We start from the raw sequence: 13850 nt of genomic DNA, 5'->3' as shown, positions 1-13850 counted from the left end.
CCACGCCCGGCAGCCTCCATTTTCTTTTGTGCTAAAAGATGTGTGTCCCAGCACTCCCTTCTGCCCCCACCTTCACTCAAGCCATTCTTAGTATTATTTGGTATGGTGGTCACCAATCTTACTACTGGCCAGTGAGGACTTAATGCAAAGTCCTCCCAAAGCCACATATAAAATCCTATGAGAGCAGAAAGGCCCCTGAGTTGGCCTGGCCTGGCCTGGACTAGAGTTCCAGCTTTGAATCTGGCACCATCATTGAGAGATTGTGTGACCTTAGACAAGCGTCTTAAGCTGTCTGGTCCTAGCTCTCAAATAGCGTCAATAATCCATGCCCCACAGGCCACTGTGAGGATGAAACGGGAAAGGTCTCTGAGAGCATACAGCTCAGTGCAGGGAGAAACCAGCAAATATCTGCTGAAAGTTCACTGAGAAAAATCAAAGCTGTGCTCCCCACTGCATGGAATAGTTTCTTTATTTTTATTATTTTAATTAATTAATTAATTAATTAATTTTAGAGACAGGGCCTTGCTCTTTCTTCCAGACTGGAGTGCAGTGGGTGTGATCACAGCTCACTGCAGCCTTGAACTCCGTGCTCAATCGATCCTCCCACCTTGGCCTCCTGAATAGCTGGGACTACAGGGGCCCCCCAGAATACCTGGCTATTTAAAAAAAAAAAAAATTTGTAGAGATGAATCCTTGCTATGTTGCCCAGGCTGGTCTTGAACTTCTGGGCTCAAGCAATCCTCCTGCCTCAGCATCCCAAAGTGCTGGGATTACAGCTGTGAGTCACCACACCCGACCAAGTTTCCTTATATTACGGGAGACAGAAAATCCAGGGCAAACTGACTTATACAACAAAGAGAAGAAAAATGACAGACTCTTCTCATTGAAAATGACACAGGGAGGGCCAGGTGGGGCCTGATCCAGCAGCTTGCACTGTGTCTTTCCCCTCTGTCTGCACAGTGGAAAGCTCAGTCCCACCCCCTGGAGCTCAGTCCCATCTCTGCTCCCTCCTCATGGTCCCCAAATAGCTAGAATGGTTCTACCTTGCACCCCTGTATCATCAGACTCCACTGTCAGGAGAGAAGCCCGTTTCTCCCCCAGGTAAATCTGTGATTGGCATGCTTGCACTGGCCTGTGCCGGGTGCTTGCCTGTCACTGAGCTGCTCCCTTCTGGTGGCCCAGGGAACAGGACACATTGCTTCCTTGGACCAGTCATGCACCTCCCTGGAGTGGGAAAGGGTCAGTCTCCCTATGCTTTGTGGCTGAGAAAAGAGACGCCGTGGCTTCCCCTCAAGGAAAATCAAGCGGTCTCAGCAAGAGCGGGGACAATGAATGACAGGGGCCAGGAGCTTCCCAGCCAGTGTCCCCCTCCCACAGCCAAGCGGGATCCCAAATTGGGCATTACAGAAGCAGGAGGAGCCACTGAGTAGCAACAGACAAGTTGTGACACTTGCTTAGTTAATAGATCCTTCAGCTTATTCATTTATGAACACAGCTGAGGAATTTGCACATTTCAGATTGCACTGGGTCGGAGTTCTAGCAGCCCCTCTGAAAGGTAGCCTGCCTCCCATCTGGCCCTCCTGCCTCCCACCAACAAGCAAGGTGAACAATGCCACTTCTTCAGCAACCCTCAGACTGACCGCTCACCTGGCCCTGGATTGCTCCACACAAGCACAAGCTCGTTAACCTCCCAGTCCCCTGGAGTCAGCTAGGGACTCAGACCCAGGGCAGCAGAGGCTTGGCCAGGACCCCACATGGCTGTGGAGCAGAAGGAGGAAGCTGTGGGTTTCGAGGACCCAGCTGATCAAAACAGGCCCTATCTTTTATCTGGGAGCTGTGAGCTGACCTCTCTCCCTCCTCCCTATCCGCATTCCCACCATGTGGCAATCAAGGCCCCTCCAAATACACACTGAGAGCGATAGCACGTCTCCCTGGCTATTAATTAAAAAAATAAGTAGGGAACAGTTGCTGTTCATTTGCTTGGCTCCCTGCTCACAGAACCATTGCAGATTACCTGTGCTAATTAACAGAGGGCATGTGCACGCGGGGAATGCACTATTTTGTGAGCGACTGATCCGTGGCGACCAGTGCTGCGATCAGCCCCGGAGGGCCTCAGGAAGCCATTCCGAAGGGTGGCCGTTTGTTGATGGCATTCATGCAGTCTCTCAGAGTAAACAGCCGACGCAGGAAGGAGGCAGGCATTAAAAGCAATGAAGGAGAGAAACAGAAAGAAACAGACACTTACAGAGCTCACCCAGGGCCGGGGCTCGTGATGGTGCCTTCTTAGGTATTCATATCTTGTTTAACATCTGTGACAGGATTATCGCATAGATGGTGTCATGTCATCTTCCCCAACCAGGCCGAGGGATGTCAAGTGACTTGTCCAAAGCCAGGGGACCATGTTACCTACTATATCAGTCCACTAGGGCTGCCATAACAAAATACCACACACGGGGTGGCTTCAACAACAGAGATTTGTTTTCTCACAATTCCAGAGGCTGAAAGTCCAAGATCAAGGTGTTGGCAGGTTTGGTTTGTTCTGAGGCCTCTCTCTTTGGCTTGCAGACAGCTGCCTTCTTGCTTTGCCCTCATATGGCCTTTTTCTGTGTCTGCATCCTTTGGTGTGTCTCTCTGTGTGTCCAACTTTCCTCTTATAAGGACACCAGTTAGATTGGATTAGTACCCTCCTCCACAGCCTCATTTTAATTTAATCACCTATTTAAAGGCCTTATCTCCAAATACAGTCGTATTCTGAGGTACTGGGGATTAGGGTTTCAACAGATGAATTTGGAAGGGATAAATTCAGCCTGTAACCTTTTTGTTTTGTTTTGTTTTTGGTTTTTTTTTTTTTTTTTGAGACTGGGTCTTTCACCCAGGCTGGAGTGCAGTGGTGTGAACACAGCTCACTGCAGCCTCAACCACCTGGGCTCAAGCAATCCTCCTGCCTCAGCCTCCTGTGTAGCTGGGACTGCAGGCATATGCCGTTGTGCCCAGCTCATACTTTTTTTAATTTTTTTGTAAAGACAGGATCTCACTTTGTTGCTCAGGCTGATCTTGAACTCCTGGCCTCGAGGAGTCCTCCGAGCTTGGCCTCTGAAAGTGTTGGGATTACAGGCGTGAGCCACTGTGCCCGGCCTCAGCCTGTAACGCCTACTCAATTCAGCAGATGTCGTGACAAGCTTCTGGGTGCCGAACACTGAGTAGTGGGGGAGAGACACGCATGTTCAGGCAGAATTCAATGCTTTTTAGACGTTTTTATTTATTTGTAAACTCTCAAACAGAATGCTCACAGAGTGCCAGTTACACAGGGCCTCTATTTTGAATGCTTTACAGTATAAATTCATTTAATCATTGTAATAACCATAGGTAGTGGGTGCTATTCTTATCCTCATTGTACAGATGGAGAGACTGAAACCCTGAAGGTTAACTAACTTTTTGAAGGCAGTGGTGGCAGAGGCAGAGCCGAATTCAAGCCTGTCATGACTTAATCCTTTGGTGTTATTTTTCTCTTCTTTAAGGACAAACAGAGAATGAGGGCAGACGAGATCAAAGATGCCATCTATGTGACCATGGAGATCCTGTCCAACTGGGGCAACTCGTGGTGGGTGGGTCTCACAGAAGTCGAGTTCTTTGACTTGAATGACACAAAGCTTTATGTGTCACCTCACGACGTGGATATCCGGAACACAGCCATGCCTGGGGAGCTGGGCCGCCTCGTCAACAGGAACTTAGCTGTGAGTGGAGGGAACACTGGATTGCTTCTTGGCTGTGTATTCCCATGCATTTTCTCTGCCCTTGATAAATCTGTGTTAAGGTTATGAGTGGAGGGAGGGGAAGAACAACAAAATCTGGCCAGGTATGGAGGCTCACACCTGTAATCCCAGAACTTTGGGAGGCTGAGGCAGGCGGATCATTTGAGGTCAGGAGTTCAAGACCAGCCTGGGCAACAAGGGAAAACCCTGTCTCTACAAAAAACACAAAAAATTAGCCAGGCATCATGGCTCGTGCCTGTAGTCCCAGCTACTTGGAAGGCTGAGGAGGGAGGATCTCCTGAGCCCAGGGAGATTGAGGCTGTAGTGAGCTGTGACTGTACCACTGTACTCCAGTCTGAGCAACAGAGTAAGATCCTGTCTCTAAAAAAAAACAAAAATAGGCCGGGTATGGTGACTCACACTTGTAATCCCAGCACTTTGGGAGGCCGAGGCGGGTGGATCACTTGAAGTCAGGAGTTCAAGACTAGCCTGGCCAACATGGTGAAACCCCGTCTCTACTAATAATACAAAAATTAGCCAGGCATGGTGGCACATGCCTGTAATCCCAGCTACTTCTGGAGGCTGAGGCAGGAGAATCACTTGAGCCCAGGAGGCAGAGGTTACAGTAAGCCGAGATTGTGCCACTGCACTCCAGCCTGGGTGACAGAATGTGACTCTGTCTCAAAAAAAAATAAATAAGATAAAATCTACCAGGGTTATTCATTTGGGCCAAGTTGGGCAGGAGCCTGAGGGAGTGGTGCTGGCAGAGGCCCCAGACACTCTCTCCCTAAGCTGTTTCCCAGCCCCTGCTCTGTGGGTTTTTCTTGGGGGAGCCAATTCACCTTCTTTTATCCACCTTGCAGTTTTCCACAGTCACCATCAAACACTGGACCTCAGGGGTCATTAAGGTTAATGGATGTTCTTTGTAGTTGAAGAAACTACAGCTTGGAGAAGGGCATTGACTTGGCCAAGGTCATGCAGCTGGAAGGTAGTGGAGCCAAGTTCACATCGGGCAGCCTGGGCCAGGACCCTTGCCCATACACCCTCAGGACCCTGCTGCCCTAGGTCGTGAGGTGCACACTCCACAAACGTTGAATGTTTCCTTCCTTTAAATATCTAGCAGAGCCAGGTACAGTGGCTGACACCTGTAATCCCAGCACTTTGGGAGGCCAAGGTGAGCGGATCACCTGAGGCCTGGAGTTCAAGACCAGCCTGGCCAACATGGCGAAATCTTGTCTCTACCAAAAATACAAAAATTAGCTGGGCGTTGGGGCGCACACCTGTAGTCCCAACTACTTGAGGCTAAGCCAGGAGAGTCGCTTGAACCTGGGAGGGGAGGTTGCAGTGAGCCAAGATCATGCCACTACACTCCAGCCTGAGCGACAGGGCAGGACTCCATCTCAACAAATAAACAAACAAACAACAGAATTTACAAAAAAAAGATAGGGGAGGGTACTGGCATTTTTTCCTTCCTGCTACTTGCAAGTTGTACATAAGAGACTGTGAGCTAAACTGAGCCAGAGTAGCAGCCACGTCATCTTTCCTATGCTGGGCCACAGCTTCATTCATAATTATCTCCTGGGAGACCTGGGAAGATGTTGTTATTGCGTGATCATAGCTCACTGCAGCCTCAAACTCCTGGGCTCAAGCTGTCCTCCTGCCTCAACCTCCTAAATGGCTGGGACTACAGGCACACAACACCACATCTGGCTAATTTTGTAAAATTTTTTATAGAGATGGGGTCTCACTATGTTACCCAGGATGGTTTCCGTGGCCTCAAGTGATCCTCCTGCCTCAGCCTCCCAAAGTGCTGGGATTATGGGCATGAGCCAGCATGCCTAGCCTTTGCTGTTATTGTTATTATTATTAATAGTATTAATACCATTGGGAAAAGTAGTTAGTGTTATTCCCATTTTAAAGAAGAGGAAACAAGAAAAGGGGTTTTTGAAATCTCTGGTTCTAGAGACCCAGATTCTGGTCTTGACTCTGGCCTCAGCAACTTGCCTGCCTTCTCTGAGAGTGGGTTTTTCTGCCTGCTGAAAAATGGGAGATTGGGTCAATCATCTGTTCAGATTCTTAGATTTCCAGCAGCAGAAACTGAGTCCAGCTCAGTTAGCAAATGTTTAAAAAGTAAATGTGTTTCAAGTCTTTTGAGTAGCTAGTGTACACAATGCCACGCAGGCCAGGAGAGGACGGGCCTTGTGGGAAAGTTGGGGTTTTAGGGAGCATCCTGGAATGCTGGCCACCACAGGTGTGGTCTTCTTTTGGGGGTGGGAGATGAACAGGAGGATGTGAGATTCTTCTGGAAAGATTCTTCTCTTGGACTTGAGGTTCTGGGGGAGATCGTGCTGTCCTACTTAAAGAGTTGACTCTTTTGGCCTTTGTGTTAGTGGTCACTTCCATGGCATCCGAAACCATGACTAACTTACGTCCTAAACTGGGTCATGACTCAAGGTTGGGGGCTGCTTTCAGAGAAGGGAACAAAATGAGAAGGGGAGATGGAGAAAAGGATAAAGCTTCATTCCCTTAGTTCATACAACAACCATTTATTGAGATGCCTCGGCAGTGTCGGTTGGCTGGTTGGTTTGTCCTCGCAACTCTCTGCTGGAAATAGTCTCAGGAGAGGAAGGCTGATGGATCAGACTGACTAGGGCAGGACATCTTGATGCCAGTTCCACTAAGATGCCCCAGCGGGGCAGGAAGAGATTCTCCCTGAAGGAGTTCAGGATTGCTTAGAAAAGGTGTAATATATGTCACAAATAAAAATAAAAATTAAGAAATTCAAGATTGCCACTCAAAGAAAGGCGGGCTGGATGCTAGATAGCTGAGAAGCAACAACTGGCCACAGGGTTGGACTGGGTGGGTCTGACTCCCCTTCTAGATCAGCAGCTATGTGATCTCAGCCCTCAAAAGACACAGTCCCTGAGCTGTGGATAATGGCTGCCTGGGTGCTGTGGCCTGGCCTATCCCTGCTCTGCCTCCAGATTCAAGTCTATAGGCTCCCATGCTTGCTGCTGGGACTTGGCCCAGCCCTCACCACCCCTCCTCTGCCCCACTCTTGCAGAAAGCAATGGCATTTTGGAAGCCTGCTCTCCAGAGCAGAGCACACTAGGGACAATAAAAAGCATCATTGGATTTGATGGGGACCAATTCTGATGATTGCTTTCCCTTTCTTCTGTTTAGCAGAGACTGGGGCGCTTTGCCATGTGAGGGCCCACGGTTTTGGTGTGTTTGAGGTTTTTATTTTTTGGCCCTGCGACTGGGACATGAGGCAGCTGTGTCACCCTGGGCTGCTGGGTCTCTGGGCTCATCTGCAGGAAGGCTGGATTCCCCCTTCTTCCCTGACGCAGAGCTTCCCTGCATCCTGGGTCCCAGGCCCGGGGCTACCGGAACACACTGCCTCTCAGAACCATCTAATTGCACCGGCATGTGGCAGCCACAGCCTGGTGCATTGCCTCGTTTAACCCTCACATGAACCTTGGGATGACTCTCCTCATTTTATCAATGAGAAAAAAGCAAGATGCAGTGAGGAAGAGGCACTTGCCCCAAGCCATGCAGCATGGCTGATAGAGCTCACCCGACAGCCGAGGTACCTAGAAGCGGAGGCTGGGTTTCAAAGAGAAAATGCTTCAGTGGAAGTGAATTGGGGCATTCAAAAGATGTGGGAGTGCCCCAGCCTCTATGGAAACTCCACCCTTCTGTGCCCGTACTGTGTCTCTCATTGGCTGCATCCCAGCCCAAGGCCTCAAGATGACTGCAGATTTATACACCCAGCCCTGTCTGCCCCTCTGAGTTCCTGACATGAATGTCAGCTTCCTGCTTGACATCTCTTGGATCTCTACTGGCCATCTCAGACTTCATTATTATTATTACTATCATTATTATTATTATTATTATTATTTTTAGAGACAAGGTCTTGCTCTGTTGCCCAGGCTGGAGAGCAGTGGTGCAGTCATTGTTCACTGCAGCCTCAACCTCCTGGGCTCAAGCCACCCCCCAACCTCAGCCTCTCAAGAAGCTGGAACTACAGGCACACACTACCACACTTGGTTAATTTTTTTTTTATTTTTTGTAGAGATAGGCTCTCACTATGTGGCCCAGGCTAATCTCAATCTCCTGGTCTCAAGCAGTCCTCCTGCCTTGGCCTCCCAAAGCACTGGGATTACAGGCATCAGCCCCCATACCCAGCCCATTTCAGACCTCAGAGATTTAAAACTTAAGTTTTGATTCCCCTGCCCTCTTCCCCACATCACTTCTTCCTCCAGTATTTCTTGTTCAGTAGCCAGCATTGCTGTTGGCTCAGATGTACCACCTAGAGTCTTCCTTGATTGCCCTAGGAAATTATGAATTTCCTATAAGTCTAGAATTATTTCCAAATAAAAAGTAAAAATATATATATATGTGTGTATTGCACACTTTCATGTATTGGGGATTGATATGGTTTGACTGTGTCCCCACCCAAATCTCATCTTGAATTGTAAAAATACCCACTTCTCAAAGGCAGGGCCAGGTGGAGATAATTGAATCATGGGGATGGTACATTTGGGCACAGTGGCTCACACCTATAATCCCAGCACTTTGGGAGGTCAAGGCAGGAGGATCACTTGAGGCCAGGAGTTTGACACCAGCCTGGGCAACATAGTGAGACCCTATCTCTACAAAATAAATAATAATTAAAAAGAATTAACATGTATGTGTATGTATATTTGTGTGTATATATATGTGTGTGTGTGTGTGTGTGTGTATGTGTGTGTATATATATATCTCATATTGTACCCTGCCGCTACTTAAAACATGTCCACTGTGACTTCTGTTTACCTTTGGAAATAAAGCCCAGGTGCTTTCCTATGGCCTGGGGTCTCTCTATGAACAGGCCTCCACCTCCCCCTCTGCCTGCTTCATACACCCATGCTTCACACCCAGGCTCCAGCAGCCTTGGGCCTGCCCTCTCTTCTTCCAGCCCACCAACCTCATTCCTACCTCTCCAAAACCCTTTCCTCCAACTTTTCACGTTGCTTCTCCACATTCAGATTTCAGCCCTAATATCACTTTCTCAGCAAGACTTTCCCTCACCCAACAATCTGGAGGAGTACCTGTTCCCTCCCACCCTGGTCACTATCACATCATCATTTTTCATTTCTTCAGAGCACATCTCACTGTAAGAAATGATCTTGTTTACATGTATATTATGTCTCCCCAGTTTAGCTGAAAATTCCTGTCTGTCCTGTTTATACTGTATCCCCAGTACATAAAAATGTGCCATACATTTTTTTTTTGTTTTTTAAACAGAAACATAGCTTACTGTTTTTTGTTGTTGGTGTTTAAGCTTACAATTTTTAAACTTTTTATTTGGAGATAATTATAGACTCATAGGAATTTGTAAAATAGTACAGAAAACAGAAGAACAATAGAGAAAGTCAATGAAATCAAAAGTTGGTTCTTTGAGCAGATTAACAAATTGGCAAACCTTTAGCTAGACTAACCAAAAAAAGATGGGGGAGAAGATTAAAATTACTAAATTCAAGAATGATAGAACATTGCTATTGACCTAACAGAAATAAAAAGAATTACAAGGGAAAATGAAATTACGAAACAATTATGTTTACAATAGCATCAAAAGAATAAAATACTTAGGAATACATTTAACAAAAGAAGTACAAAATGTATACTCTGAAAACTACAAAACATTGTTGAAAAGAAATCTAAGATCTAAGAAACTGGAAAAGCATCCCATATTCATGGATCAGAAGACTTAACAGTGTTGAGATGGTAATACTTCCCCAAACTGACCTATCACTATCAGAATCTCAGCTGACTTCTTTGTACAAGTTGACAAGCTGATTCTACAATTTATAGGGAATTTCAAGGGACTCAGAACGCTAAAACATTATTGAAAAAGAATAAAGTAGAACTCACACTTCAATTTCAAAACATACTACCAACTCTGCAGTAATAAAGACTGCATGGTACTGGCATAGGATAGACATATAGATCAATGAAATAGAATTGAGCATCCAGAAGTAAACCCATGGATTTATAGTCAATTGATTCCAACAAGGATACCAAGACCGTTCAATGGGAAAAGCATAGTCATTCAAAAAATGGCCTTGGGACAAATGCGTTTCCACATGCGAAAAAATGAAGGTAGACTTCCACCATATGCCTTATGCAAAACTAACTCAATGGATCAAAGACCTAAATGTAAGAGCTAAAACTTTGAAACTCTTAGAAGAAGACAAAGGTATAAATCTTGAAAGCCTTGAATTTGTCAATGAAGTCTTAGCTATGACATCCAAAGTACAAGCAACCAAAAAAAAGAAAAAAACAGATAAATCAGACTTCATCAAAATTAAAAACATTTTTGCTTCAGATGACACTATCAAGAAAGTAAAAATGCAACCTACAAAAAGGAGAAAATATCTGCACATCGTATATCTGATAAGGGTCTAATATTAAGAATATACAAAGAAAAAAAACTCTAATGACAAAAAGATGAACAACCCAATTAAAATATGGCCAAAGGACTTTGAATAGACGTTTCTCCAAGAAGATGTACAAATGGCTAATGAGCACATTAAAGATACTTAATATCATAAGTTGTTAGGGAAATGCAAATCAAAACCACAATGAGATATCACTTCACACACACTAGGATAGCTGTAATTTTAAAAAAGAAAAGAGAAAATAAGTATTGGTGAGCATGTGGAGAAATTGGAACCTTCATTCTTTGCTTGTGGAAATGTAAAATGGCGCAGCCCCTGTGGAAAACAGCTTAGCAATTTCTCAGAAAGGTAAATGTAGGGTTACCCACGACCTAGCAATTCCATTCCTAGGTGCATACCCAAGATAACTAAAAACATGTTTATTTAAAAAAAAAAAAAATTTGTACATGCATGTTCATAGCAGCATTATTCAGAATAGCCAAAAAGTAGTAGAAACAGCCAGATGTCCATCAATGGATGAATAAAGAAAATGTAGTATTTCTACAAAATGGAATATTATTCAGCCCTAAAAAGGAAAGAAGTATTGCTACATGCTACAACCTGGATGAACCTTGAAGACATTATGCCAAGTGAAAGAAGCCAGACACAGAAGGCTATATGTTGTATAATTTCATTTATATGAAATGTCCAGAATAGGCAAATCTGAAGATAGAAAGTAGATTAGTCATTGCCAGGGGCTGGGAGGAAGCAGGAATGGGGAGAGACTGCTAATGAATGCGGTTATCTTTTGGAGGGTGGTGAAAATGTACTGGAAGAAGATAATAGTAATGGTTGAACAACCTTGTGAATATACTAAAACACCAGTGAACTGAACGCTTTAAAATGGCAAATTTTATGCTATGTGAATTATATCTCAATTTAAAAAAAAAAAGACAGAGAAGTCTTATACACCTTTACCCAGCTTTCCCCAGTGGTAAATCCTATGTAACTGTAGTACATAATCAAAACCAGGACCTTGACATTGGTATAATGTACAGACCTTCATACATTCACTTGTGTGTACATGTATATAGTTCTTATGCAGTTTTATCACACATGTAGATTTCTTTCTAAAGTTACAGACATCGAGATACACAGCAGTTCTATCACCACCAAGGAGTTCCTTTGGGCTCCTCCTGTATAGCCACACTTCCCCATGCCCAGTCCTGACAATGGAAACCACTGATCTGTTCCTCTACCTACATTTTGTCATTTCAAGAATGCTACGTAAATGGAATCACACCATTTATATAGCTTTTTTTTTTTTTTTTTTTTGAGATGAAGTCTCACACTGTCACCCAGGCTGGTATGCAGTGGCGCGATCTCGGCTTGCTGCAACCTCCACCTCCCGGGTTCAAGCGATTCTTCTGCCTCAGCCTCCCGAGTGGCTGGGACTACAGGCGTGTGCCACCACGTCCAGCTAATTTTTATATTTTTAGTAGAGACGGGGTTTCACTATGTTGGCCAGGCTGGTCTTGAACTCCTGACCTCATGATCCGCCCACCTTGGCCTCCCAACGTGTTGGGATTACAGGTGTGAGCCACCGCGCCCAGCCAATTTATATAGCATTTATGTCATTACCAGAGTTGGTAACCTTTCTGAGACTCGCTTTTTTCACTCAGTGTAATGCCCTTGACATCCTTCCAAATTGTTGTGTGTGTCAATAGTTTGTTCCTTTGTAATGCAATAATTTATTAAATTGGAGCTACTTCTGAGGGCAGCGCAGTATCTCCCTGCAGGTTGCTATTCAGTGTTATGTTAATGCTGGAGTTTAAAAGCCACCTTTGATTTAGGAGTTAGAAAGTTACCTGCTCAGAGAAGCCTTCTTTAACCATCCATTATAAAATAGCTGTTCCATGGGCCATGAATAATTTTCTCTTATTTTTTTCCTAGTACGTGTTCCTGCTTGATTTTTTTTTCTTGGAAACATTACCTGTTTGCCTTCCCTCATAGCACAGAGCTGCTAGGACCTGGTGGGTCAGGTTCCCTTGCACATGCCCCGGGTCTGGCTCAGCATCAGTCCCCCAGGAGGGACACTGTACAGTGTTTGTTGGGCAAGTTATAGAGTAGATGTGTCAGTGCCCGCTTCCACCCTTTTGTCCTAGCACTTCAGGGCATGCTGACTGCTTTTGTGAATGGCGGCATTGAGATTTCTTTCCTGGAGGATTCTTTTTGTGGCCTCCAGGGCCCGCTTTACCTCCCATACAGAGAGAAATAGAGGCCCCCCAGGAGCAGCACTCAACCAACATTGGTGGGAGTTGGGGTATAAATTCCCTAACTCCCTGGCCCCATTGGTGCAGTCACTCTGACGCCTGTTCCACCCAGGCTCCCAGATTCCCTGGGGGGATTAAGCTCCAGTTGCCCACAAGAGCAGCTGTCTTGATAACATACCCTTTATGAGCCACCTTCCCTGCCTTGTCTCACTTCCCAACTCTCCCATTGATATTTTCTGCTCTGTCTAAATAAGCTACTTACACATAGATCCTTGCCTCAGGGTCTGCTTCTAGGGGAATCCAGAGACAGAATGAATTAATGCATGAAAGATGGAGGTTTGGATCCTCACTCCACCACATAGGCGCTGCGCAACCATAGGTGATCCCATCCCTCGCTGAGCTTTGGCCTGTTTTGGTCAGTAGCACATACGTTACAGCAATGCCCACCTCCTGGGGTTTCCAAGTGAAAGAAGCCATGAACCAAGGGCAGTAACAGCAGCATGAAGGCGCCCAATTCCCGTTCTGCCATATTCCTTTCCCGCTGTGTTGGGGAGGGAGGAGCTGCAGACGCTCTGCCTCCTGCCCTGGCACCGAGGGGTTTTCCCAGCATGTGCCAGGTCAGCCCTGGGCAGCTTCCCATCAGCCTTTCTCTCTGAGATCCTGTCTGTGGAGAGAAAACATCAGAAGGCTGGGTTGCTAATGAGGCCCAGAGTTATCCGCAGGTTAATGTTCTTTGACTTTGAACACCACAATTCCCACTTAGCCCTCCTGTTATTCCTCCTGCTGACAGAAATGTGAAGGGAAATCAATTACAGTCCCCTAGCCCACATCTAAGGGTCAGCCATCAGTCTCTTCCTTTGTCAGGCAGCCACAGTGCCCCATTTTAGGCCCCCACTCAGCAAAGGAATGAGACTCACCCGCTGGATTTGGGGATGTGGTTTCTTGACCCCTTGCAGCTGCCCAGAGCACTAGAAGTTCTTGTAGAGCTGGAGAAACTTGCCAGAATAAGTCAGAACCCCTTGAACTCATCGTTCTCCCTTAACAAAAGCCACCTCCTCCCTCCTGAAAGGCACCATTGTCACCGAAACAAGTCCCCTTTGTCCTCCACCGCAGCTGGAGCCTGGGCCTCCCATCTCCTGGGGGCCGATAAAACCCCAGATCAGCCAATCCTCCCTCCCTGGCTCTGTCAAGTAGCAGGCACGTTCCTGGTGACGGGGAGTCTGTTGAGATGTTCTCAAATGCAGGGTGATGCCCCTTTGAGATAAAAGGGACAACTCAGCCAGTGTCAGGCCCGCGGAGGTTGCTTATTGGCAGATGGGACTTGCTGCTGCTGCTCAGCCCCTAAACAAGGACTGCGGACTCAATGCCTACAGGAGCCAGGCCAAGGCAGAAGAGGGAAGCAA

The 13850-nt window shown here is 46.2% G+C and overlaps 1 protein-coding gene across 14 annotated transcripts in view; it reads left to right on the top strand.

Annotated features, from left to right (window-relative positions):
• Window positions 1-13850, top strand: part of KATNIP (katanin interacting protein) — a 241234-nt gene that overhangs the window by 156919 nt on the left and 70465 nt on the right. For all 14 annotated transcript variants that reach the window (XM_063612788.1, XM_063612791.1, XM_063612790.1 and 11 more), the window contains one exon: window positions 3519-3734. In XM_063612788.1, the coding sequence (XP_063468858.1) occupies window positions 3519-3734 (216 nt within the window). The remainder of the gene's footprint in view (window positions 1-3518; window positions 3735-13850) is intronic.

Source organism: Symphalangus syndactylus, chromosome 11, assembly GCF_028878055.3.
Source record: "Symphalangus syndactylus isolate Jambi chromosome 11, NHGRI_mSymSyn1-v2.1_pri, whole genome shotgun sequence".
In the NCBI taxonomy this organism is placed as follows: Eukaryota; Metazoa; Chordata; class Mammalia; order Primates; family Hylobatidae; genus Symphalangus; species Symphalangus syndactylus.
Note: the sequence above shows the minus strand (reverse complement) of the source record. Positions and strands in the feature narration are given on the sequence as shown.